The 25,386-nt window shown below is 31.0% G+C and overlaps 1 protein-coding gene across 3 annotated transcripts in view; it reads left to right on the top strand.

Moving 5' to 3' along the window:
- The window catches only part of LOC126740582 (ecdysone receptor), a 176,170-nt gene that overhangs the window by 130,639 nt on the left and 20,145 nt on the right, over positions 1-25,386 (top strand). For all 3 annotated transcript variants that reach the window (XM_050446662.1, XM_050446663.1, XM_050446664.1), the window contains 4 exons: positions 10,925-11,095; positions 11,143-11,405; positions 21,036-21,179; positions 21,231-21,383. In XM_050446662.1, the coding sequence (XP_050302619.1) occupies positions 10,925-11,095; positions 11,143-11,405; positions 21,036-21,179; positions 21,231-21,383 (731 nt within the window). The remainder of the gene's footprint in view (positions 1-10,924; positions 11,096-11,142; positions 11,406-21,035; positions 21,180-21,230; positions 21,384-25,386) is intronic.

Here is a 25,386-nt window from a genome sequence, read left to right as displayed (position 1 = left end):
ATGGTTCATTATGAAAAAAATCAATTTTCCTAAAAAAAATTGTTTTCTCAACCCCCTGTATATTCTTCAAAAAACGCTGAAATAGCTGTCCAATAATTTTAATTGAACAACCCATGTACCAATTTTCAAAAGTGTAGCCCTCTTGGTTTATGAATTACAGGGTTGTTGATATGGTTCATTATGAAAAAAATCAATTTTCCTAAAAAAAATTGTTTTCTCAACCCCCTGTATATTTTTCAAAAAACGCTGAAATAGGTGTCCAATAATTTTAATTGAACAACTTATGTACCAATTTTCAAAAGTGTAGCCCTCTTGGTTTATGAATTACAGGGTTGTTGATATGGTTCATTATGAAAAAAATCAATTTTCCTAAAAAAAATTGTTTTCTCAACCCCCTGTATATTCTTCAAAAAACGCTGAAATAGGTGTCCAATGATTTTAATTGAACAACCCATATACCAATTTTCAAAAGTGTAACCCTCTTGGTTTATGAATTACAGGGTTGTTGATATGGTTCATTATGAAAAAAATCAATTTTCCTAAAAAAAATTGTTTTCTCAACCCCCTGTATATTTTTCAAAAAACGCTGAAATAGGTGTCCAATAATTTTAATTGAACAACCCATGTACCAATTTTCAAAAGTGTAACCCTCTTGGTTTATGAATTACAGGGTTGTTGATATGGTTCATTATGAAAAAAATCAATTTTTATGAAAAAATTTTTTTTTCTCAACCCCCTGTATATTTTTCAAAAAACGCTGAAATAGCTGTCCAATAATTTTAATTGAACAACCCATGTACCAATTTTCAAAAGTGTAACCCTCTTAGTTTATGAGTTACAGGGTTGTTGATATGGTTCATTATGAAAAAAATCAATTTTTATGAAAAAATTTTTTTTTCTCAACCCCCTGTATATTTTTCAAAAAACGCTGAAATAGCTGTCCAATAATTTTAATTGAACAACCCATGTACCAATTTTCAAAAGTGTAACCCTCTTGGTTTATGAGTTACAGGGTTGTTGATAGGGTTCATTATAAAAAAAAATCAATTTTTCTGAAAAAAATTTTTTTTCTCAACCCCCTGTATATTTTTCAAAAAACGCTGAAATAGCTGTCCAATAATTTTAATTGAACAACCCATGTACCAATTTTCAAAAGTGTAACCCTCTTGGTTTATGAGTTACAGGGTTGTTGATAGGGTTCATTATAAAAAAAAATCAATTTTTCTGAAAAAAATTTTTTTCTCAACCCCCTGTATATTTTTCAAAAAACGCTGAAATAGGTGTCCAATGATTTTAATTGAACAACCCATGTACCAATTTTCAAAAGTGTAACCCTCTTGGTTTATGAGTTACAGGGTTGTTGATAGGGTTCATTATAAAAAAAAATCAATTTTTCTGAAAAAAATTTTTTTCTCAACCCCCTGTATATTTTTCAAAAAACGCTGAAATAGGTGTCCAATGATTTTAATTGAACAACCCATGTACCAATTTTCAGAAGGTGTAACCCTCTTGGTTTATGAATTACAGGGTTGTTCATAGGGTTCATTATAAAAAAAATCAATTTTTCTGAAAATTTTTTTTTCTCAACCCCCTGTATACTTTTCAAAAAACGCTGAAATAGGTGTTCAATAATTTTAATTGAACAACCCATGTACCAATTTTCAAAAGTGTAACCCTCTTGGTTTATGAATTACAGGGTTGTTGATATGGTTCATTATGAAAAAAATCAATTTTTATGAAAAAATTTTTTTTTCTCAACCCCCTGTATATTTTTCAAAAAACGCTGAAATAGCTGTCCAATAATTTTAATTGAACAACCCATGTACCAATTTTCAAAAGTGTAACCCTCTTGGTTTATGAGTTACAGGGTTGTTGATAAGGTTCATTATGAAAAAAAATCAATTTTTCTGAAAAAAATTTTTTTCTCAACCCCCTGTATATTTTTCAAAAAACGCTGAAATAGGTGTCCAATGATTTTAATTGAGCAACCCATGTACCAATTTTCAAAAGTGTAGCCCTCTTGGTTTATGAGTTACAGGGTTGTTGATATGGTTCATTATGAAAAAAATCAATTTTCCTAAAAAAAATTGTTTTCTCAACCCCCTGTATATTTTTCAAAAAACGCTGAAATAGGTGTCCAATAATTTTAATTGAACAACCCATGTACCAATTTTCAAAAGTGTAGCCCTCTTGGTTTATGAATTACAGGGTTGTTGATATGGTTCATTATGAAAAAAATCAATTTGCCTAAAAAAAATTGTTTTCTCAACCCCCTGTATATTCTTCAAAAAACGCTGAAATAGCTGTCCAATAATTTTAATTGAACAACCCATGTACCAATTTTCAAAAGTGTAGCCCTCTTGGTTTATGAATTACAGGGTTGTTGATATGGTTCATTATGAAAAAAATCAATTTTCCTAAAAAAAATTGTTTTCTCAACCCCCTGTATATTTTTCAAAAAACGCTGAAATAGCTGTCCAATAATTTTAATTGAACAACCCATGTACCAATTTTCAAAAGTGTAGCCCTCTTGGTTTATGAATTACAGGGTTGTTGATATGGTTCATTATGAAAAAAATCAATTTTCCTAAAAAAAATTGTTTTCTCAACCCCCTGTATATTCTTCAAAAAACGCTGAAATAGGTGTCCAATGATTTTAATTGAGCAACCCATGTACCAATTTTCAAAAGTGTAGCCCTCTTGGTTTATGAATTACAGGGTTGTTGATATGGTTCATTATGAAAAAAATCAATTTTCCTAAAAAAAATTGTTTTCTCAACCCCCTGTATATTCTTCAAAAAACGCTGAAATAGCTGTCCAATAATTTTAATTGAACAACCCATGTACCAATTTTCAAAAGTGTAGCCCTCTTGGTTTATGAATTACAGGGTTGTTGATATGGTTCATTATGAAAAAAATCAATTTTCCTAAAAAAAATTGTTTTCTCAACCCCCTGTATATTCTTCAAAAAACGCTGAAATAGGTGTCCAATGATTTTAATTGAACAACCCATGTACCAATTTTCAAAAGTGTAGCCCTCTTGGTTTATGAATTACAGGGTTGTTGATATGGTTCATTATGAAAAAAATCAATTTTCCTAAAAAAAATTGTTTTCTCAACCCCCTGTATATTTTTCAAAAAACGCTGAAATAGGTGTCCAATAATTTTAATTGAACAACTTATGTACCAATTTTCAAAAGTGTAGCCCTCTTGGTTTATGAATTACAGGGTTGTTGATATGGTTCATTATGAAAAAAATCAATTTTCCTAAAAAAAATTGTTTTCTCAACCCCCTGTATATTCTTCAAAAAACGCTGAAATAGGTGTCCAATGATTTTAATTGAACAACCCATATACCAATTTTCAAAAGTGTAACCCTCTTGGTTTATGAATTACAGGGTTGTTGATATGGTTCATTATGAAAAAAATCAATTTTCCTAAAAAAAATTGTTTTCTCAACCCCCTGTATATTTTTCAAAAAACGCTGAAATAGGTGTCCAATAATTTTAATTGAACAACCCATGTACCAATTTTCAAAAGTGTAACCCTCTTGGTTTATGAATTACAGGGTTGTTGATATGGTTCATTATGAAAAAAATCAATTTTTATGAAAAAATTTTTTTTTCTCAACCCCCTGTATATTTTTCAAAAAACGCTGAAATAGCTGTCCAATAATTTTAATTGAACAACCCATGTACCAATTTTCAAAAGTGTAACCCTCTTAGTTTATGAGTTACAGGGTTGTTGATATGGTTCATTATGAAAAAAATCAATTTTTATGAAAAAATTTTTTTTTCTCAACCCCCTGTATATTTTTCAAAAAACGCTGAAATAGCTGTCCAATAATTTTAATTGAACAACCCATGTACCAATTTTCAAAAGTGTAACCCTCTTGGTTTATGAGTTACAGGGTTGTTGATAGGGTTCATTATAAAAAAAAATCAATTTTTCTGAAAAAAATTTTTTTTCTCAACCCCCTGTATATTTTTCAAAAAACGCTGAAATAGCTGTCCAATAATTTTAATTGAACAACCCATGTACCAATTTTCAAAAGTGTAACCCTCTTGGTTTATGAGTTACAGGGTTGTTGATAGGGTTCATTATAAAAAAAAATCAATTTTTCTGAAAAAAATTTTTTTCTCAACCCCCTGTATATTTTTCAAAAAACGCTGAAATAGGTGTCCAATGATTTTAATTGAACAACCCATGTACCAATTTTCAAAAGTGTAACCCTCTTGGTTTATGAGTTACAGGGTTGTTGATAGGGTTCATTATAAAAAAAAATCAATTTTTCTGAAAAAAATTTTTTTCTCAACCCCCTGTATATTTTTCAAAAAACGCTGAAATAGGTGTCCAATGATTTTAATTGAACAACCCATGTACCAATTTTCAAAAGTGTAACCCTCTTAGTTTATGAATTACAGGGTTGTTGATATGGTTCATTATGAAAAAAATCAATTTTTATGAAAAAATTTTTTTTTCTCAACCCCCTGTATATTTTTCAAAAAACGCTGAAATAGCTGTCCAATAATTTTAATTGAACAACCCATGTACCAATTTTCAAAAGTGTAACCCTCTTAGTTTATGAATTACAGGGTTGTTGATATGGTTCATTATGAAAAAAATCAATTTTTATGAAAAAATTTTTTTTTCTCAACCCCCTGTATATTTTTCAAAAAACGCTGAAATAGCTGTCCAATAATTTTAATTGAACAACCCATGTACCAATTTTCAAAAGTGTAACCATCTTGGTTTATGAATTACAGGGTTGTTGATAGGGCTCATTATAAAAAAAAATCAATTTTTCTGAAAAAAATTTTTTTTCTCAACCCCCTGTATATTTTTCAAAAAACGCTGAAATAGCTGTCCAATAATTTTAATTGAACAACCCATGTACCAATTTTCAAAAGTGTAACCCTCTTGGTTTATGAGTTACAGGGTTGTTGATAGGGTTCATTATGAAAAAAATCAATTTTTATGAAAAAATTTTTTTTTCTCAACCCCCTGTATATTTTTCAAAAAACGCTGAAATAGGTGTCCAATAATTTTAATTGAACAACCCATGTACCAATTTTCAAAAGTGTAACCCTCTTGGTTTATGAGTTACAGGGTTGTTGATAGGGTTCATTATAAAAAAAATCAATTTTTCTGAAAAAAATTTTTTTTCTCAACCCCCTGTATATTTTTCAAAAAACGCTGAAATAGCTGTCCAATAATTTTAATTGAACAACCCATGTACCAATTTTCAAAAGTGTAACCATCTTGGTTTATGAATTACAGGGTTGTTGATAGGGCTCATTATAAAAAAAAATCAATTTTTCTGAAAAAAATTTTTTTTCTCAACCCCCTGTATATTTTTCAAAAAACGCTGAAATAGCTGTCCAATAATTTTAATTGAACAACCCATGTACCAATTTTCAAAAGTGTAACCCTCTTGGTTTATGAGTTACAGGGTTGTTGATAGGGTTCATTATGAAAAAAATCAATTTTTATGAAAAAATTTTTTTTTCTCAACCCCCTGTATATTTTTCAAAAAACGCTGAAATAGGTGTCCAATAATTTTAATTGAACAACCCATGTACCAATTTTCAAAAGTGTAACCCTCTTGGTTTATGAGTTACAGGGTTGTTGATAGGGTTCATTATGAAAAAAATCAATTTTTATGAAAAAATTTTTTTTTCTCAACCCCCTGTATATTTTTCAAAAAACGCTGAAATAGGTGTCCAATAATTTTAATTGAACAACCCATGTACCAATTTTCAAAAGTGTAACCCTCTTAGTTTATGAATTACAGGGTTGTTGATATGGTTCATTATGAAAAAAATCAATTTTTATGAAAAAATTTTTTTTTCTCAACCCCCTGTATATTTTTCAAAAAACGCTGAAATAGGTGTCCAATAATTTTAATTGAACAACCCATGTACCAATTTTCAAAAGTGTAACCCTCTTGGTTTATGAGTTACAGGGTTGTTGATAGGGTTCATTATGAAAAAAATCAATTTTTCTGAAAAAAATTTTTTTCTCAACCCCCTGTATATTTTTCAAAAAACGCTGAAATAGGTGTCCAATAATTTTAATTGAACAACCCATGTACCAATTTTCAAAAGTGTAACCCTCTTAGTTTATGAATTACAGGGTTGTTGATATGGTTCATTATGAAAAAAATCAATTTTTATGAAAAAATTTTTTTTTCTCAACCCCCTGTATATTTTTCAAAAAACGCTGAAATAGCTGTCCAATAATTTTAATTGAACAACCCATGTACCAATTTTCAAAAGTGTAACCCTCTTGGTTTATGAGTTACAGGGTTGTTGATAAGGTTCATTATGAAAAAAATCAATTTTTCTGAAAAAAATTTTTTTCTCAACCCCTTGTATATTTTTCAAAAAACGCTGAAATAGGTGTCCAATAATTTTAATTGAACAACCCATGTACCAATTTTCAAAAGTGTAACCCTCTTAGTTTATGAATTACAGGGTTGTTGATATGGTTCATTATGAAAAAAATCAATTTTTATGAAAAAATTTTTTTTTCTCAACCCCCTGTATATTTTTCAAAAAACGCTGAAATAGCTGTCCAATAATTTTAATTGAACAACCCATGTACCAATTTTCAAAAGTGTAACCCTCTTGGTTTATGAGTTACAGGGTTGTTGATAGGGTTCATTATGAAAAAAATCAATTTTTCTGAAAAAAATTTTTTTCTCAACCCCCTGTATATTTTTCAAAAAACGCTGAAATAGGTGTCCAATAATTTTAATTGAACAACCCATGTACCAATTTTCAAAAGTGTAACCCTCTTAGTTTATGAATTACAGGGTTGTTGATATGGTTCATTATGAAAAAAATCAATTTTTATGAAAAAATTTTTTTTTCTCAACCCCCTGTATATTTTTCAAAAAACGCTGAAATAGCTGTCCAATAATTTTAATTGAACAACCCATGTACCAATTTTCAAAAGTGTAGTCCTCTTGGTTTATGAATTACAGGGTTGTTGATAAGGTTCATTATGAAAAATTCACCATTCAATCAATCATTCTGTTGTATATTAAGTTAACTTCATATATATATAAAAATTCAGAAACACGTAATCCTGGACAACGTGCTGCGGTTTATTACATAGATAACAAAATGTCACAAAAAGAACCTTGCTTAACTACGTGAAGGTCATTTAAATAGACAATTACCTCGTCTACACATTTTTCTTAAAAAGCCATGTCGGTTGGATTAAACCAAAAAGAGAAAAAAAAACCGTTCAACTCGCACAGATACACGTCCATAGAATAGCCACTGTCTGTCGTCTGTCGTCATTCACTTGGTTAATTTATACGGACAAAAACAGGTACACGTTCTATTTATCTAAATAAATAAAATACGCTTCTGCGGTGACATAACTGCGTCATCTGGCTAATGACTTTCAAGTCGTGTCACGGTCATACGCTCCGCTTTGCTTTTCTTGTAAATGCGTTTTACATGTTCGGAAACCGAGAGTCTCGCCTCTCTTTCTATATTTATACACACATATACGGGTATTTATCTGCCCATCTCGGCAAATAAAATAAGAGTTTCTTAAACGGGTGGAGTATTAAAATAAAATTGATGAATAAAGGTTTCTTCAATATGTGGGTAAGAGAAAAGAGGGCTAAAGAGAAGAGAGACACCGTTGTTTGTTTTTTGAGAATCAGAAGTGGGATTTTTAAGAATTTATTATTTGCCGATATTCTTCGTGTCATTGTTAGTCACTGCACATTCATATAAGGGCTAGATCCTTCAAGAATAACTTCAAAGTATATCAGTTCCATGTTTTTAAACTCTGTTGATCTTTTGGAGGTTCTTTTAGTAATAAAAACTGTACTGTATTGGATATATACATTCTTAGCAATAAAATTTTAAAACAGTTAAGTAAAGGTATAGCAAGTTCAATGTCCATAATAATTATGTTATGTAATTATGTTTTTTTCTAAAATAGGTAAGTTATTAATCAAAAAGGGGGATAAGAAGCATTTTGGAAATTACCATTACTTCTCACTTGTACTGGTTTTATTAGGAGAAAATCTCAAGTTACATTTTTAAATGAGTTGACACAGAAGATGAGAGAACATATTGAAATATTGTTCTAAACAGGGAAATATTTAGTAATGATAAAACAAATTAAAATTGAAAGACAGAAAAAGTAAATAATAATAAAATCCTAGAAATGGTGGTAAACCTGCTAGAGATAGAAAATTTATTATATAAATAAATTTTATTTTTAAATTACAAAAAACGCTGAAATAGGTGTCCAATGATTTTATTAGAGGAAGTGTTGTTCCAATTTTCAACTCTCTAACTTTATTACTTTTAGAGATATGAGCATTTTGTGCCTAAAATATTCAATTTTTTGGAAATAAATTTTTTTCCAACTTCCAAGGCAAATATCTTGATTGCAAAATTTTTTTGGAAAAAACGCTGAAATAGGTGTCCAATGATTTTATTAGAGGAAGTTCTATTCCAATTTTCAACTCTCTAACTTTATTACTTTCAGAGATATGAGCATTTTGTGCCTAAAATCTTCAATTTTTTTGGAAATAAATTTTTTCCAACTTCCAAGGCAAATATCTTGATTACAAAATTTTTTTGGAAAAAACGCTGAAATAGGTGTCCAATGATTTTATTAGAGAAAGTGTTGTTTCAATTTTCAACTCTCTAACTTTATTACTTTCAGAGATATGAGCATTTTGTGCCTAAAATCTTCAATTTTTTTGAAAATAAATTTTTTCCAACTTCCAAGGCAAATATCTTGATTACAAAATTTTTTTGGAAAAAACGCTGAAATAGGTGTCCAATGATTTTATTAGAGAAAGTGTTGTTTCAATTTTCAACTCTCTAACTTTATTACTTTCAGAGATATGAGCATTTTGTGCCTAAAATCTTCAATTTTTTTGAAAATAAATTTTTTCCAACTTCCAAGGCAAATATCTTGATTACAAAATTTTTTTGGAAAAAACGCTGAAATAGGTGTCCAATGATTTTATTAGAGGAAGTTCTATTCCAATTTTCAACTCTCTAACTTTATTACTTTCAGAGATATGAGCATTTTGTGCCTAAAATCTTCAATTTTTTTGGAAATAAATTTTTTCCAACTTCCAAGGCAAATATCTTGATTGCAAAATTTTTTTGGAAAAAACGCTGAAATAGGTGTCCAATGATTTTATTAGAGGAAGTTCTATTCCAATTTTCAACTCTCTAACTTTATTACTTTCAGAGATATGAGCATTTTGTGCCTAAAATCTTCAATTTTTTTGGAAATAAATTTTTTTCCAACTTCCAAGGCAAATATCTTGATTGCAAAATTTTTTTGGAGAAAACGCTGAAATAGGTGTCCAATGATTTTATTAGAGGAAGTGTTGTTCCAGTTTTTAACTCTCTAATTTTATTACTTTCAGAGATATGAGCATTTTGTGCTTAAATCTTCAAATCTGAAGACTAAAATTAGACAAGAAAATTAAGAAACGTAACAAATTACTTGTAAAAAGGCTAATAAAAACTGTAAAGAATGATTGTAGAGAAACGCTTTTTACAGTTTTGTTCTAATTGCAATTTCTTAAGTAGTTCTAGGCATTCTACGTCCTTTTTGAGTTATCTCAGGCACTGAGAATTGGTTCGATTTTTTTGGTCTTTTTGTCCAGGCAATTGAAATTGTCTTTGACTTCTTCCAAACAATTTATCATTGATTTCAACTGCCTGGAAGATTATAAAAATGGATTTAACTGCCTAAAAATACATTCAATTCCTAAAAAAAAATAAATTTTGACAAAGCTGCATGGAATTTACGATGAAAAAGAATTGAATAATGATGGCAACTGTCTGATAAAAGTTTTTCAATTGAAATAATCCAGACAGTTTAAAAACGGAAATTTCTTGACTGGCCCTAATTCACAAGAGCCTTTATACAATTCTTCAATCAATACTTAGAAATAATAAAATTAGGCATCATCTGTATATTTGTTCGTATAACATTGAGAAATCCTATTTATATTTATCCTCATAGCATTAAAAAACTAATGAAAATTGGGTGTTTTGGGGGAACTGATAACGGTAATCAGAAGTGGGATTTTTTTACATATTCATACAATTTTACTCTCGTAGACCAATCAGCTCATCATTTGCTTGATTTATAATGTTTATCTTAATAGTTAATTAGGTGGAATCCCTCCGAATAGTATCAAGAACCTATTGTGTTTTGTGGTGGGCAAAAGAATGTCAAGGTGGTCGATCAAAAAAGGTAACCCAAGAATTTTATAAATTGGGTTCAATCGGGAGTTCAATGGGTTTATTAACTCTACTTTTAGAGGTCGCATTCTACTACCAGTTTTGCGGTTGTTGGCGGACCAAACGATGATAGTAGTAGTAGTATTAGTATATATTTGATGAATGAAATAGTATTTTAACATTCATTTTCTTAGTTTTGAAACTATAACGTCTTGATGTATATGTATTATGTTATTCGCGTGTCCTACTAACCGACATTTTGTGTTAAAATTAAATTTAACACAACTTTTCCATCATATCTGTTTGACCCACTTTTTTTAGAAATGCTTGTTTAATTAATTAGTAGCGATTTTATAAATGAATAGATATATTTTATTTTCAATTGGTTTGTAATATGTTAATATGGGATATTGTCATGGAAAATTGATTAAAAAACAAATTAAATACAAGAGATAAACAAAATTGAATATATAAAGGAACTAACACATATAGGCTTACATCATTCTGCCAACAATGTCATATATCAGTGTTAAAATATTCTTGAATTAAGTAAAGAGCTTTGGTACAAAGAATATTCTTTAAATGTATCCAAGTTTTGAATCTATTTGATTCTTATCGGTTGTAGCACGAGAGGACTATTTGCCATACGGCCTAATTTATGAATTTTGTTCTAGGAAGAGAAGATTTATCACCTCCAAGTAGCCTGAACGGTTACAGTGCGGACAGTTGCGATGCAAAAAAGAAAAAAGGACCCACCCCCAGGCAACAGGAGGAGCTGTGCTTGGTATGCGGCGACAGGGCGTCCGGATACCATTATAACGCCCTCACCTGTGAAGGATGCAAAGGTAAAAATAAAAATTGAATTTTCTCAAATATTAACTCGGGTTTGCAGGTTTCTTTCGGCGGAGCATAACGAAAAACGCAGTGTATCAGTGTAAATATGGGAACAATTGTGACATTGACATGTACATGAGGCGGAAGTGTCAAGAGTGTCGATTAAAAAAATGTTTGACGGTGGGCATGAGGCCGGAGTGCGTGGTTCCGGAACCGCAGTGCGCCATCAAGAGGAAAGAGAAGAAGGCGCTCAAGGAAAAGGACAAACCTAATAGTACGACCAACGGGTCGCCCACGGGAGCCATCAAAATTGAACCGGAGGTAAATAATAAAAGTTCCTTACTTGTATGTAATCAGTTGGATCAGGTATATTGAAGTAAATAACTATTTATTCAGGGGTTTTAAGCGAAGGCTACATGTCGTTATTTGCATAGTAACATACAATCTATAAAAACCAGGAATGTTCCAAAGTACAAACTCTATTGCTATATCAAAAGGTTTATGTAAATCCTAATAAAATTCTTACATTTTCACACACAGATTACAAAACTCTTGTATGAGGGAGGTTTGCTTATAATATTTCATACAACTCCCTCATTACTCCTTATTTAAATAATAATAATAATAATTTGATTTTAAATATGGAAAACAGGAGAATAAGTCGTATGTTTAATTTTATTTATTGAATTCTCAAAACAGGTCAGCCAGTGTATTTAAAGGATTTATTTAATAGTTTTTATCATAATTATAATAACGACACATTGACAATTTTAGAGTACCACGGCATAGATCATCTAATTATCAAAAATCATTTGAGTACATTGCAACCAGGTTTTGGAATAACTTGCCAAGAGAGGTCAAGACTTTTAAGAGGCAAAAATTCTCGTCATATATTAAAACCATGTTGCTTAATGATCAATTAGTTGGGGGTATGAATTGAGCCTGTGAAATATGTCTAAGTGTGCCTGGTGGGGCTACAAGTAATAATTTCATTAAATTTAAAACACTTTGCACCTTCCTCTGAGCATTTTTTTCCCTTGACTTCTTCTGGGCTTCGACATGTGGCATGTGACACGCATCTAGGTTTCTGTGATATACGCGTCTGTGCAACATATGCATTAGGGTGCTTATGTTAATCCGGTTTTTTTTTATAATCGCTGCGCAGGTCGTTTTTACCATATTGTTAATTTTTATTTTTTAATTGGTGAATAAAGTTTTTTTGAACTCGAATTTGAATTATCATAAATCCATAAAATTATTTCTTTACCTAGAAATCAAGCCTAATAATGATATGATGCCTTTTTCTATTTTAACCAAAAGTTTAAATGTGAGAATAGGTTCAGCATTTACCAAGTAAGAAGTTAAAGCAACTTTCGTAGAAGTCTATAGTAAATATTCATGAACTAGCATGTTTGAATGTATCAAATTCAAAAACTTTATTAATTTAGAAATATGCAGGCAGAGTATGATTAAAAGGCACTTAAGCTCCGAAAAATTTGTCTGTGCTAGTTGTTTAGGATACTAAATAAAAACCTTAATATCTAATAGTTCTATGGTGTGACACTCAAATTACGAGACAGTTTTACCACTAACCAAAACTCTTTATTTTTACTCTCGACACGTGTTTCGCTAACGATGTTAACATAACTTCAGGGTGTCGAAGATAAGCATGGGGATCTCAGTACCTATTGAAGTTACAGCTTAGGTTAAGCACTTTTTAAGAGATAAAAAAATCGATTTAAACAAATTTCAGTTTTTCCCTAATATCCCGACGGGTCAGGAAAATTTTCGAATTTTCTCAACGGCATTTAAATACGCTTCAAAGTACACAACTTTTTTCCCATTTAACCTAAGCTGTAACTTCAATAGGTACTGAGGTCCCTATGCTTAGGATCCTTATCTTAGACACCCTTTACGTACCGGTAACAATATTTTCTTTTTGAAAAAATAAACTATTCATGTGAAACAACTCTTTATGCGTATGTAGAACTGTCAAAACTTTACTATCATCATCAATAATTATGTGATAAATCTGTTTTACTAAGAAGAACTTATTTACTCAATTTTAGTAATGTTTAGATTATCATTTAGAGTTATTTAATAATCTCTGCAAATTCTAACATCCCCGGTTGATTTAAAAGAGGAACGGTTGGGGTGGATCTTTACGTTCAATCTATACGTTCTCCTTTAATGCAAGTAACAACTTTCAAGATTTACAAAAATTAGCAAAATATTTACCTTTTAAAGCAGTGTAGCTTTACCCTCATTAAATGTAAGTATCCAAACCAGGCTAAATATACACATCAAAATGGTCTAAGGAACACTTAGAAAAATAGTTTTTTTCGCCTTATAAATTTTTATATATTTATATTTTCATACGGAATAGATACTACCTTTAATATTAAGATACCAATGAAGTAAAATAAATATTTGGGTACAAAAGAACATCATGCCAAAACAGCGTTTTTTGCACATTTTGTCGAAATAACGCAGATAAGTTATCAATCCAACCGAACAATTGTGATTTAGTTTTTATTCAATAAAAATGGAAAGACGACATTTAACTCGAGAGGAAATGCTAAGAGCAGTCGGAATGCTTGAGGCAGGAACAAGTCAAAGAGACGTTGCAAGAGCTTTGGATACATCTCCCAGTGTAATTAACCGTTTGTGGACAAGATATAGAGAGACAAATGATGTTAAAGAACGGCTAGATCAAGGCCCGTCGCGAGTTTCCACACTTGCCCAACACCGTTTTATAACTTTGCAAGCTCAAAGAAATCCCACGGTAACAGCCTCTGTTTTGGTTCAGCAGCTCTCACGAGTGTATAACGTCGAGGTTTCAGGTCAAACTATTAGAAACGGTTTGCATGAGAGAGGACTTCTTTCATGCCAGAAGACCCCTAAGGGTTCCTCGGTTAACTTTAGATTAACGAGGTGCCAAGAACATGTTAATTGGAATCAAGAAAGATGGGCCACAGTTCTTTTTACGGATGAGTCTCGATTTTCATTTTATCCTGATTCTGGTAGAATTCGTGTCTGGAGAGAGGAAGGAAATGAAAATCGTTTGCGTCATGCCCGGGAAGTAGTAAGGCAACGTGGTGGATCACTAATGTTTTGGGCTGGCATTAGACTTGACGGAAAAACGAATCTCATTTTTGTGGAAAATACAATGCCTGGAATAAGTTATAGAGATAATATGTAATTGTTCCATCCATATTTACGCGAAATGGGCCCAAATTCGTTGTTGCAACAAGATAATGCCCCACCACACCGAGCACGGCTTGTACGAATCGCTATTGAGGAAAATCAAATCGATCTTCTACCCTGGCCCTCTACCTCACCGGACCTTAATCTAATTGAGCATGTTTGGGATTGGTTAAAAAGGCAACTTCTTCAACGATTTGACTTTTTTCAAAGCGCTCTGGAGCTTCGTCTTGCCGTGACACATGTTTGGGAGGAGTTGCCCCAAGAATTAATTAATAATTTAATTTTAAGTATGCCTAGGCGATGCCAAAGTGTTTTTAATAATAGAGGTGGACCATCTGGCTACTATTTTTATAATTTTTTTTAATAAACGGTAATAAATGGGATTTTGTTCTTTATTTTTATTTGGGTCCTAAATTATGAGTAAATTATAATCTGCAAAAAAAAGTTATTTTATTTGAATAATGTAAAAAAATTGCAATAATTAACTTTTTTCCAATCTTCTCAAAAATATTAATATATTTGTATGTGTTCCCTAGACCATTTTGATGTGTGATATCGATTTTTTAGTAAATGTTTGGTATTGATATATTTATCACCCATATATAGTCAAGGTATATTTATTGAACTGTAGAATATACGTATATCATATACGATTCTGTTTGCAAAAGGGAGAAAATTTTAGAAAAAATGGACACGAGATTTACATACCTAGTTGTTAAACTCAATTAATACATCCAAATATTTGATAAAATTCTTATAAAAAATCATTATTTTTCGTCTATATTATCCAAACTTATAACGCTATTTTTATACTAAATATTAATACATAAAATTATTTCAAATTTTAATAAATGGTGTTAATAAATTAAATTTTTGAATATATATATATTCTGCAAAAACATAGTTTTTTATCAACATAACCCTTACCCCCCCACCCACCCCAAACATTTGACCGGTAAGAAATTCTTTTGAAAATTCACTGTTTTTCGTCCATAATATCCAATCTAATAACGCTGTTTTTATACTAAATATTTATATATGAAATTATATAAAATTTAAATAGACAAACTGTGTTATTCGATTAGATATTAACGACAAAACCAAATGTTATTCATGCGTATTAATTTTTTACTGGTAAGTTGTGTAGGGTGGGTAAGGGTAGAGTTAATAAAAAACCGGTTTTCGCAGAAAACAACTGCCTGAAAAAAAAATGCTTTTTAAGAAATTTATAGTTTATAAAAAAATCTATAGTTTTTCTATCTTTACTTTTCTCACATAACCTTAAGGTTTTTAACTAAAACGTGTATTTAACTATTTTATTTCTCAAGAGCAAGGCTCAATCTCATTCCATTAAACGCATTTTATAAACGTCTTTAAATAGTATACAATCTACCATACTTCCTCTCCTTAACGTATATCACGCGGATATCTTATCCAATATTTATAGTTGAAATTCAAGCAGAAATGTACATCTGGTGTAAACCAAAAATTTAACTATCGTGTGTTGCTTGAGCTGCATAAAATTTTAAATTAAAAACAGATTTTTTTCATAATACATGCCTAAAGTTGCTGAAATAGGAGAATTTGTATCGATTTCCATACAAGCTAATTTATTTTAAAGGTTCCTAATGCTCGTAATTAATGTCGAAATCACTCATACTTCTGCATAAGAGTTGATATACACTGCCTTTACCACACTATAGAAAATATGAAAAATCGAGCTAAATACGTCGTCGTGCACTTTATGCAAACGATCATGTGAGAGCGAGTTATTTGTTAACCACTTATAAAATCAGAAGAAAAAAAAAGAGTTTGTTCCCATGTATTTTGCCATCGCATCGGACCATATTTAGCGCTTATAAGCGACTAGTTCAATACGTTTAATTTGTTATAATGAGTGTTCGAGCCGGCGTGTGATACACCCGATTATTATCATCTACCTTTGGTGAGAAAATCGAGTTTTAGCGTTTTTTTTTTCGCGATATTATATGCACTTCGGCATATAACGGGATAATTCTATTTCAGATAAATATGAAAGATACTTATGGGTATTGAAGCTTTTGTTGGTAGTAACTGTAATTGTTGAACCGCACTTTTTCTTCATCAATTTTCATTAAGCCCACCTACAATCTACATCATAATATAATCACAAGTGAAAGTTAAAGTATTGTAATATTAAATCTAGATTAAAATCACATTAGACCAAACATTCCTGCTGGGGCACATTTCGATAATTAATCCACGTTTTGTACATAGTCATTGTTTCTTAATATCGTGAGAAGTATAAATTGGATTTTGGAGGCATGTTGTTGTCAACCTTAAAAATTATTTGTAAAGAATATTCTTCTGAATAACATGTTTTTTGTCCCATAAGGATCGTTCAAATAATCTTCGAAATATCGGACTTAAAAGTTTGACCGTTTTATTCTTGAATAAACAGTAACATTTATAAGTCAGTTTACAGGGAAAAGGAGAACATGTTGAAGAATTGCTTTACAGGCACATATTTATTAATTTAAAATAAATTAAAGTTAAAAAAAAAAAAACAGAAAAAGCGAATGATAATAAAATTGAAGAACAAAATTAAACAAGAAAATTGAGAAACGTAACAAATTACCAGTAAAAATGCTAATAAAAACCGTGAATAATGGGCGTAGAGGAACGCTTTTTATGGATTTGATTAAAGAAAAGGGTCTTCATGGTAAAATTTAATTGGAAAGTGCCAAAAATATTAAAATGTCATTTTTAAATGTGCATTTTCTCCAAATAAAAACACTAGAATTCCCTAGAAACAATCAAAAAATGTGTTCAAAAGCCTGGAAGTAAAAGATAATTAATTATTTATTGATTTCTCCATAAAAACGTTGACATCATCTGTATGTTTTTTTTTTTGTTAACAAAAACTGCATTGTAATCATCCTGGTTAAGAAAAAAATTGAACTATCCAGACTTATAAACCATGTTCCCGTAACTACTAAAATATAAATTTTCGGTTTTATATATGTTTAAAAATTAATTCAAATGGACCATCTTGTACTTTAATGATTTTCAAATGAAAGCATTTTTTTTTTAATTTCTTTTTTGAATTTCACGTGAAATTCTACGTATGTTTCAGGCACCACGTCTTATACCTTAAGTCAACAATTATCGAAAAAAACACGATTCATGTAACAAAATTGCGAAAATTTAATAAAATGTTCAAAATGGTTGCCATTCACGGCTTGACAATATCCCAAGCAATCAATAAACTCTCGTTGCACATTTTCAATCATTTCCCATTTTCCAATGCTACTTTACGAATCTTCTCTTTCAAGTCGTCTAGACTATTTGGCCTATTAACAAATACCTTCAACTTGAGGTATCCCCACAAAAAAAAATCAAGTGATGTTAGGTCGGGAGACCTAGCGGGCCATTCGATGGGTCCACTTCTTTCCATTCACCGATTGTTGATGAAAAAAAACGCTTAAATAGGTGTCCAATAATTTTAATTAAACAACCCATGTACGAATTTTCAAAAGTATAACCCTCTTAGTTTATGAATTACAGGGTTGTTGATAGGGTTCATTATAAAAAAAATCAATTTTTCCGAAAAAAAATTTTTTCTCAACCCTCTGTATATTTTTTAAAAAACGCTGTAATAGGTGTCCAATAATTTTAATTGAACAACGCATGTACCAATTTTCAAAAGTGTAACCCTCTTGGTTTATGAATTAAAGGGTTGTTGATAGGGTTCATTATAAAAAAAATTAATTTTTCTGAAAAAAATTTTTTTTTCAACCCCCTGTATATTTTTCAAAAAACGCTGAAATAGGTGTCCAATAATTTTAATTGAACAACCCATGTACCAATTTTCAAAAGTATAGCCCTCTTGGTTTATGAATTACAGGGTTGTTGATAGGGTTCATTATAAAAAAATCAATTTTTCTGAAAAAATTTTTTTTTCTCAACCCCCTGTATATTTTTCAAAAAACCCTGAAATAGGTGTCCAATAATTTTAATCGAACAACCCATGTACCAATTTTCAAAAGAAACTCGTTGCACATTTTCAATCATTTCCCATTTTCCAATACTACTTTACGAATCCTCTCATTCAAGTCGTCTAAACTATTTGGCCTATTAACAAATACCTTCGACTTGAGGTATCTCCACAAAAAAAAAATCAAGTGATTTTAGGTCGGGAGACCTAGTGGGCCATTCGATGGGTCCACTTCTTTCCATCCACCGATTGGAAAATGTTTCATCAGCATAGTGCGAAAGAGCATCATCATGAGTCCAATGTAATAATTCATATTGGAGAAAATCGAAATATACTTGTCCTTGTCCCGTTAAAGTCTGTTCAATGAAAAATGGATCTATTACTCTTCCGCGCACTATTCCACATCACACATTTAGTTTTTGAAGGTATTGGGTGTTCACTTTCTTCACCCAATAGGGATTTTCTGTTGCCCAATATCGAGAATTTTGTCCGTTCACATAATCATTCAAATAGGACGAATAAATAATATTTGTTACTAAATTATTATTTAGAATGCACATATTTTGCAAACGTTTACGAAACTTATGTGGCATATCGAAATTGTCATTAAATAACATTCTTGCACTGAAATAACTTTATACAAGTGATATTTGTGCTTCATAACTATTTGATGAACTTAAATTAACCCCTATCTGCGTCAGAGGTGTGCCTGGATTTCCTTCCAAAGAACGCAAAATGTCAAGTTGTTCATTTTTATTTCGAGCATCAGGAAGTCCACATTTCGGCAGATCTTTAACATGGCCAAATTCTCTGAATTTAGCCACTATTCTGCTCATCACCTTCTAACATATCGGAGGATGATCAGGGTTAATTTCAGTGAATAATTGAGCATCTTCTCATTGAGTACGTACGTGTTCCATCACCAAATCCAACTACGCACAGAATTTTATCTATTTTTTCTCGTTCCGTTAACTTCACCGTGAAATGAAAACCGTAACTTTCCTCGTACACTTGACAATATCTGTAACGTACATAAAAAATCGACGAGTCCGAGGCTTTATGCAAAAAATCTATCGCTTAATGAATTTAGACATAACTTTTGGGTCACACTGTATATTCAGTTGATGAACAATACAGGGTGTCATTGAAATGGTGTAAAAAAATTCGGGGGGTGATAGTACTCCTAAAAATTTTAAAAAAAGTTCCTATAACTATAGGGCGGAAAATGCATATTAAGGGAGTTAGGGGCACTGAAAGGGTAAATTTAAAAAACGGTTTTTTGAAATTGTAGGCTTAAAAAACGAGATAAAATTTCGAAAAAAAATCCTCTGCCATAAATTTTGACCCAAAATCAAATGGTGATACTGAAAAATAATTTGGAAAATCGGAAAGGGTAGTTTTTGCAAGGGTAGGGGGTTAATTCGTGAATAACTTTTTTTAGGTTATTTTTTTCGCAACGTGGGTTCATTTTTTAAAAACTACATACTTTTTCCTACAAAAAAGGTACTCTTGTTGCACATCGCCCAGAACGATGGTTTTCGAGAAAATTGAAGGCAAAAAGTTTGCTCTGATGGGTTGCTAACTGGTTAAACAACATAAACCTATGAAAGTTTTTTGGGTTTCAAAAGTAAACACGTAGTTATTAAATAATTAATTAAAAAATCTAAATTTTATGATTTTTAAAACATCGTATTGCTTTAAAAAATTTAATTAAGAAATGCATTATTTTAATAAGGAATTTTGGTAATTGGTTTATTTCGTTTTTTAAAGCAATAAGATGTTTTAAAAATCATAAAATTTAGATTTTTTAATTAATTATTTAATAACTACGTGTTTACTTTTGAAACCCCATAACTTTCATAGGTTTATGTTGTTTAACCAGTTAGCAACCCATCAGAGCAAACTTTTTGCCTTCAATTTTCTCGAAAACCATCGTTCTGGGCGATGTGCAACAAGAGTACCTTTTTTGTAGGAAAAAGTATGTAGTTTTTAAAAAATGAACCCACGTTGCGAAAAAAATAACCTAAAAAAAGTTATTCACGAATTAACCCCCTACCCTTGCAAAAACTACCCTTTCCGATTTTCCAAATTATTTTTCAGTATCACCATTTGATTTTGGGTCAAAATTTATGGCAGAGGATTTTTTTTCGAAATTTTATCTCGTTTTTTAAGCCTACAATTTCAAAAAACCGTTTTTTAAATTTACCCTTTCAGTGCCCCTAACTCCCTTAATATGCATTTTCCGCCCTATAGTTATAGGAACTTTTTTTAAAATTTTTAGGAGTACTATCACCCCCCGAATTTTTTTACACCATTTCAATGACACCCTGTGTATCTGTAAGAATTAAATTCTGTTATGGAAGTGTATGTACTTTTTGGACTTATTCAGTTTGCTTTTACTTTATTGGGCTTGGAGGTATCCTGAAAATTATGAAATTTTTTTTCGTTTCCTTGATTTTGTGCTTGATATGTGTAGCAAGTAAATTTATAGGAAAACGGGAGAATATTGTCCACTATAGCACCGTATTTTTGGCAAATCTTTTTTTTTTCAAAAGTATTTTTACTTAAAATTTTTTCTTTAATCTGTAAACACAATAAAAAAAAATTGCCTGGGCCACACATTTTTATGTCACTATGCAGCGATTACTTGCCGAATTTATTTAGATGCTGGCGTCACTGCCGCGTTATTTTAACCGCAGTGAAACAATAAAAAATTCAACTTAATCAGCGGATTTACTAGGAAAACGTCTATAAATGTATCTTTTTAGCTTCTCTTCTCTCAACTGTCCGAGAGCGAAAAGTCCACGGGAGTGAAACCGATCTCTCCCGAACAAGAAGAACTGATACATCGACTCGTTTACTTTCAAAACGAATACGAACACCCCTCGGAGGAGGACGTCAAAAGGATATTGGTAAGGGCATTACATTGTCATTTATTGATTGAGTCAACTTAGATGTTTTAGAACCAACCGATGGAGGACGAGGACCAACGGGAAGTACGGTTCAGGCATATAACCGAAATCACGATACTGACCGTTCAGTTGATCGTGGAGTTCGCCAAGAGGTTACCAGGGTTCGATAAGCTCCTGAGGGAGGATCAGATCGCGTTACTAAAGGTAAGAACTTAGCTCCAGATTAAAAAAAAAAAAGATTAAGAAAGCTTAGAAGCTAAGAAATCTTAATGAAATCAACACGCAATTTGTCAATGCAGCTAACTCTACTATTTCTTCAATAAATTCTAGTTGCGATCCTATAGGTAGGTATATATAGGTATATATAGGTATATATAGTATATAGGTAGGTAGGTATCCTATAGGTGAAAAATTCTTTTGATTTCGCTAATTACATTAAAGAGCAAACAGTCCCTGAAGGTTATATTCTTGTATCGTTGGATGTTGTTTCTTTATTTACTAATATACCGGTGGACCTAGTAACTGATATAATCACCCAAAAGTGGCATCTTTTCCGGCCTAATACATCGCTAGACCTTGAAACAGTTGTTTTTCTTTTTAATTTTTGTATTGAGAATAATTATTTCCAACATGGTGAAAATTTCTATACCCAAATTTTTGGCCTAGGAATGGGAAACTGCATGTCCCCAATATGCTCAGACATTGTAATGGCACAACTACAAGATCAGTGTATTTCTGAACTATCTTTTAATGTACCTTTTTTCTGTAGGTACGTTGATGACATAATCACGGCAATTCCAAATAAAAAAGAAAACGAAATTCTATCAGTCTTCAATAGTTTCCATCCACGTTTACAATTCACTATCGAACAAGAAATTAACTGTAGTCTTCCATTTTTGGATGTTAAAGTCATGAGATCCACAGATGGTACCATAAAAACAGATTGGTATCAAAAACCAACTTTTTCAGAACGCATTTTAAATTATTTTTCAGAACATCCTATGACACACAAAATAAATGTAATAAAAAACCTAAAACATCGGTGCTTGAGACTTTCTAGTCCAGAATATCATAAAAAAAACCTTCATTATGTTCAGACAATTTTAAAGAAAAACAACTACCCCCTATCAATTATTAAAAAAATAATTAACGACACCGAGAACATTACTCAAAATATTACACGAAACAATGAAAATAATCAATTGGCTTATTTCAAGATTCCTTACATTAACACACTTTCTCATAAAATTAAAAAGACCATACAATCAAAATCTGATGTTATTAAAATCTCAGAAAGAAGTGAACACTCGGTAAGAAAACATTTCTTTACGAAGCTTAAAACTAAAGACGCCTTTGATTTACATTCTAACATTATTTATAAAATACCTTGCTCTGGGTGTGATGTGTGTTACATTGGTCAGACGGGTAGATATTTGAGGCAGCGCCTATACGAACATGAGTATGATTGTAGGAATTTAGCCCTTAAAAAAAAACCCTACTGCTTTAGCTGAGCACAAAATGAATACAGGACACAATTTTAATTTTGGCAAGACTACAATTATGGGCCAACAGCAGCTTTTTAAAAAGAGTCTTCTAGCCGAAATGATAAACATAAAAAAACATAATAATGCGGTAAATAAAAGAACGGATATAGACAATCTAAGTTCCTCTTATTTTAATCTAATAGATCAAATCAAAATGTAAACTTTTGGGACTGTTTTGGTTCTTATCACTAAAAAGAATGCGTCTATTGTGTTCTCGCATACCCAGTTTTTCTGGCTAGATGCTAAATTATTATTGTACACCGTAGAATCAATTTTAAAGCAACTGTCTGTGATACAACCCATCAATTTAAACCGTTTTTGTTAAAAAAACAATATTTTATATATTCTATGTTACCTGTGTGTCCTGTAAACATGATTTTTTTATGACAAGCAAAATCACACTGTTATGTAAGCAATTTTATCTTTTTTTTTTGTTGTGTAATTTTTTTTATTTCAAATCTAAGATTTAGTTGTTTTTTTTTTTGTTTTTTTGTTTTTTTTCTTTTTTTGGTGGTATCAACATAACCCCAAAAAGTTAAATTTTGTTTATATAGAATAATCCTTTTTTATTGTGTCTTTTTTGTTACCTTAGGGCCCTGATGAAGCAATAAAATTATTGCGAAACGTTGGCCAGTACATAAAGTGACGTTTGTTTTTATTCCTTCGATCCCATCCCACAACTAAACTCAAGATTTCTACTATTTCTCCAAAACCTGAACTCTTGGATTTTCATAAAAAAAAAACAAAAAAACAAATAAGGAATTTAATTTTACTCAGGTTACTGAGGAAACTATTCTATTATATTATACTTAACATGAAGTCAACTGCATCTGGAAGTGACAATATTAATAGCACTTTTTTAATATTATGCTGCCCCTTTGTTATACCTTACCTGACCCACTTAATAAATTGTTGTTTACGAGATTCAGTTTTTCCAAGTGATTGGAAATCTGCTATAGTGGTTCCGCTTCCTAAAGTGAGTAATCCTGAGACCTATAGTCAACTTAGATCCATTTCTATTTTACCATCTATGTCTAAAATTCTGGAAAAGGTTATGGCGTCCCAAATTTCAGGCTTCGTGTGGTCCAACGACCTTTTGCCAGAAAAACTGCACAACTACTTTGATATGCTAAATTATGATATTTTACTAGCCATATTATCTTATTGTGGTTTTGGTGTTAATGCCCAAGCTTTGGCTAAGTCGTTTTTAAGTAAAAGGACGCAAAGAGTAACGCTTGATAGTACATTTTCCAAACTTATGTCTATTTTTGCTGGTGTTCCTCAGGGAAGTGTCTTGGGCCATTTATACGTCTAATTTTATAGCATCCTTAAAGTTTTGTAAATATCATTTTTACGCCGATGACACACAATTAATATACTCGTTTAAGCCGGAGGATGCTGTAGAGGCAAATTTTAGACTAAACATAGATCTTAAAACTCTTAACGCACTATCGGAAGATCATTTATTAAAATTAAATCCACAAAAGTCAGTGGCTTTACTTTTCTGCAGTGAAAGACTTCGAGAAATAATTTATAATAAATTAAGACTCACTATTGGGCAGTGTAATATCTCTTTTAAAAACTCTTCAAGGAACCTAGGTTTAATTATTGATAATAAACTTAAATTTGATGAACATATAATTTCATGTATTAAAAAATCTTACTCAGCCCTGAAATCCCTTTTTTCCCACCGAGATTACCATTCTTTAGAAAGGAAAACAAAAATAGAATTGTGTGAAGCACTTGTGTTGTCACATTTTAATTTTGCTGATAGCGGGCCCTATTTGGACACAACTCAGGCTAAAAGAGTGCAGAAAGTACAAAACTCTTGTATACGATTTATATGCGGCATTAAACGAAGGCAGCGTGTATCACATAAGCTCAGGGAATTTAATTGGCTTTCTATGTACAATAGAAGAATATTGCACTCGGCTTGCTTTTTTTATAACATTGTTAAATATAAATGTCCTATTTATCTTAATAAGAAAGTAGTATACCGTACGGATATCCATAATCTTAATGTACGAAGAAAACATATTTTTACAATCTCAAGACACAATAAAGAGTCTTTCAAAAAGGGATTTTCATTTCATATAACATAGCCTCCACCCTTAATAAATTCAAAATTAATACATTTAATTTTTCTGTTGTGTATTTAAAAAATAAAATCAGGCAGCAACTCCTTTTGCAAATTTAGATTTTTATCATTGAGTTTAGCAGATCTAGGGTAGATGTAGATAGTAATATTATTATTCGTCCACATTGTTAGTTTGGTTTAATGTAGGTTCTTTTTGCCTACTTTATATATAATTGGGTTACTGGCAAAAATTGAGGAATTATTGTGAAGGTTATTTGAGTGCTATAATGAAAAGTGTATAGCAATGCATGGGCTTTAACAGCCCCTTCCTTGGGAGGGATGCTGAATAAAAAGCCTTTAGTTCCAGCATTATATGTATGTAAACATTATATCAATCAATCAATCAATCAATCAATGCTTTATTGTCAAGAAATTGTTACAATTTGTAGACAAAGCTGTAAAACAAAAAAGACACAAAAATGCAAACAAAACACAATTAAAAAAAAAGAAAAACAAAACAAAATTTAAAAAAAATATAAATAAATAAATAGAATATATTATCTACAATATATACAGATTAATACAA

Source organism: Anthonomus grandis, chromosome 9 (assembly GCF_022605725.1).
Source record: "Anthonomus grandis grandis chromosome 9, icAntGran1.3, whole genome shotgun sequence".
Taxonomy (NCBI): Eukaryota; Metazoa; Arthropoda; class Insecta; order Coleoptera; family Curculionidae; genus Anthonomus; species Anthonomus grandis.
Note: the sequence above shows the minus strand (reverse complement) of the source record. Positions and strands in the feature narration are given on the sequence as shown.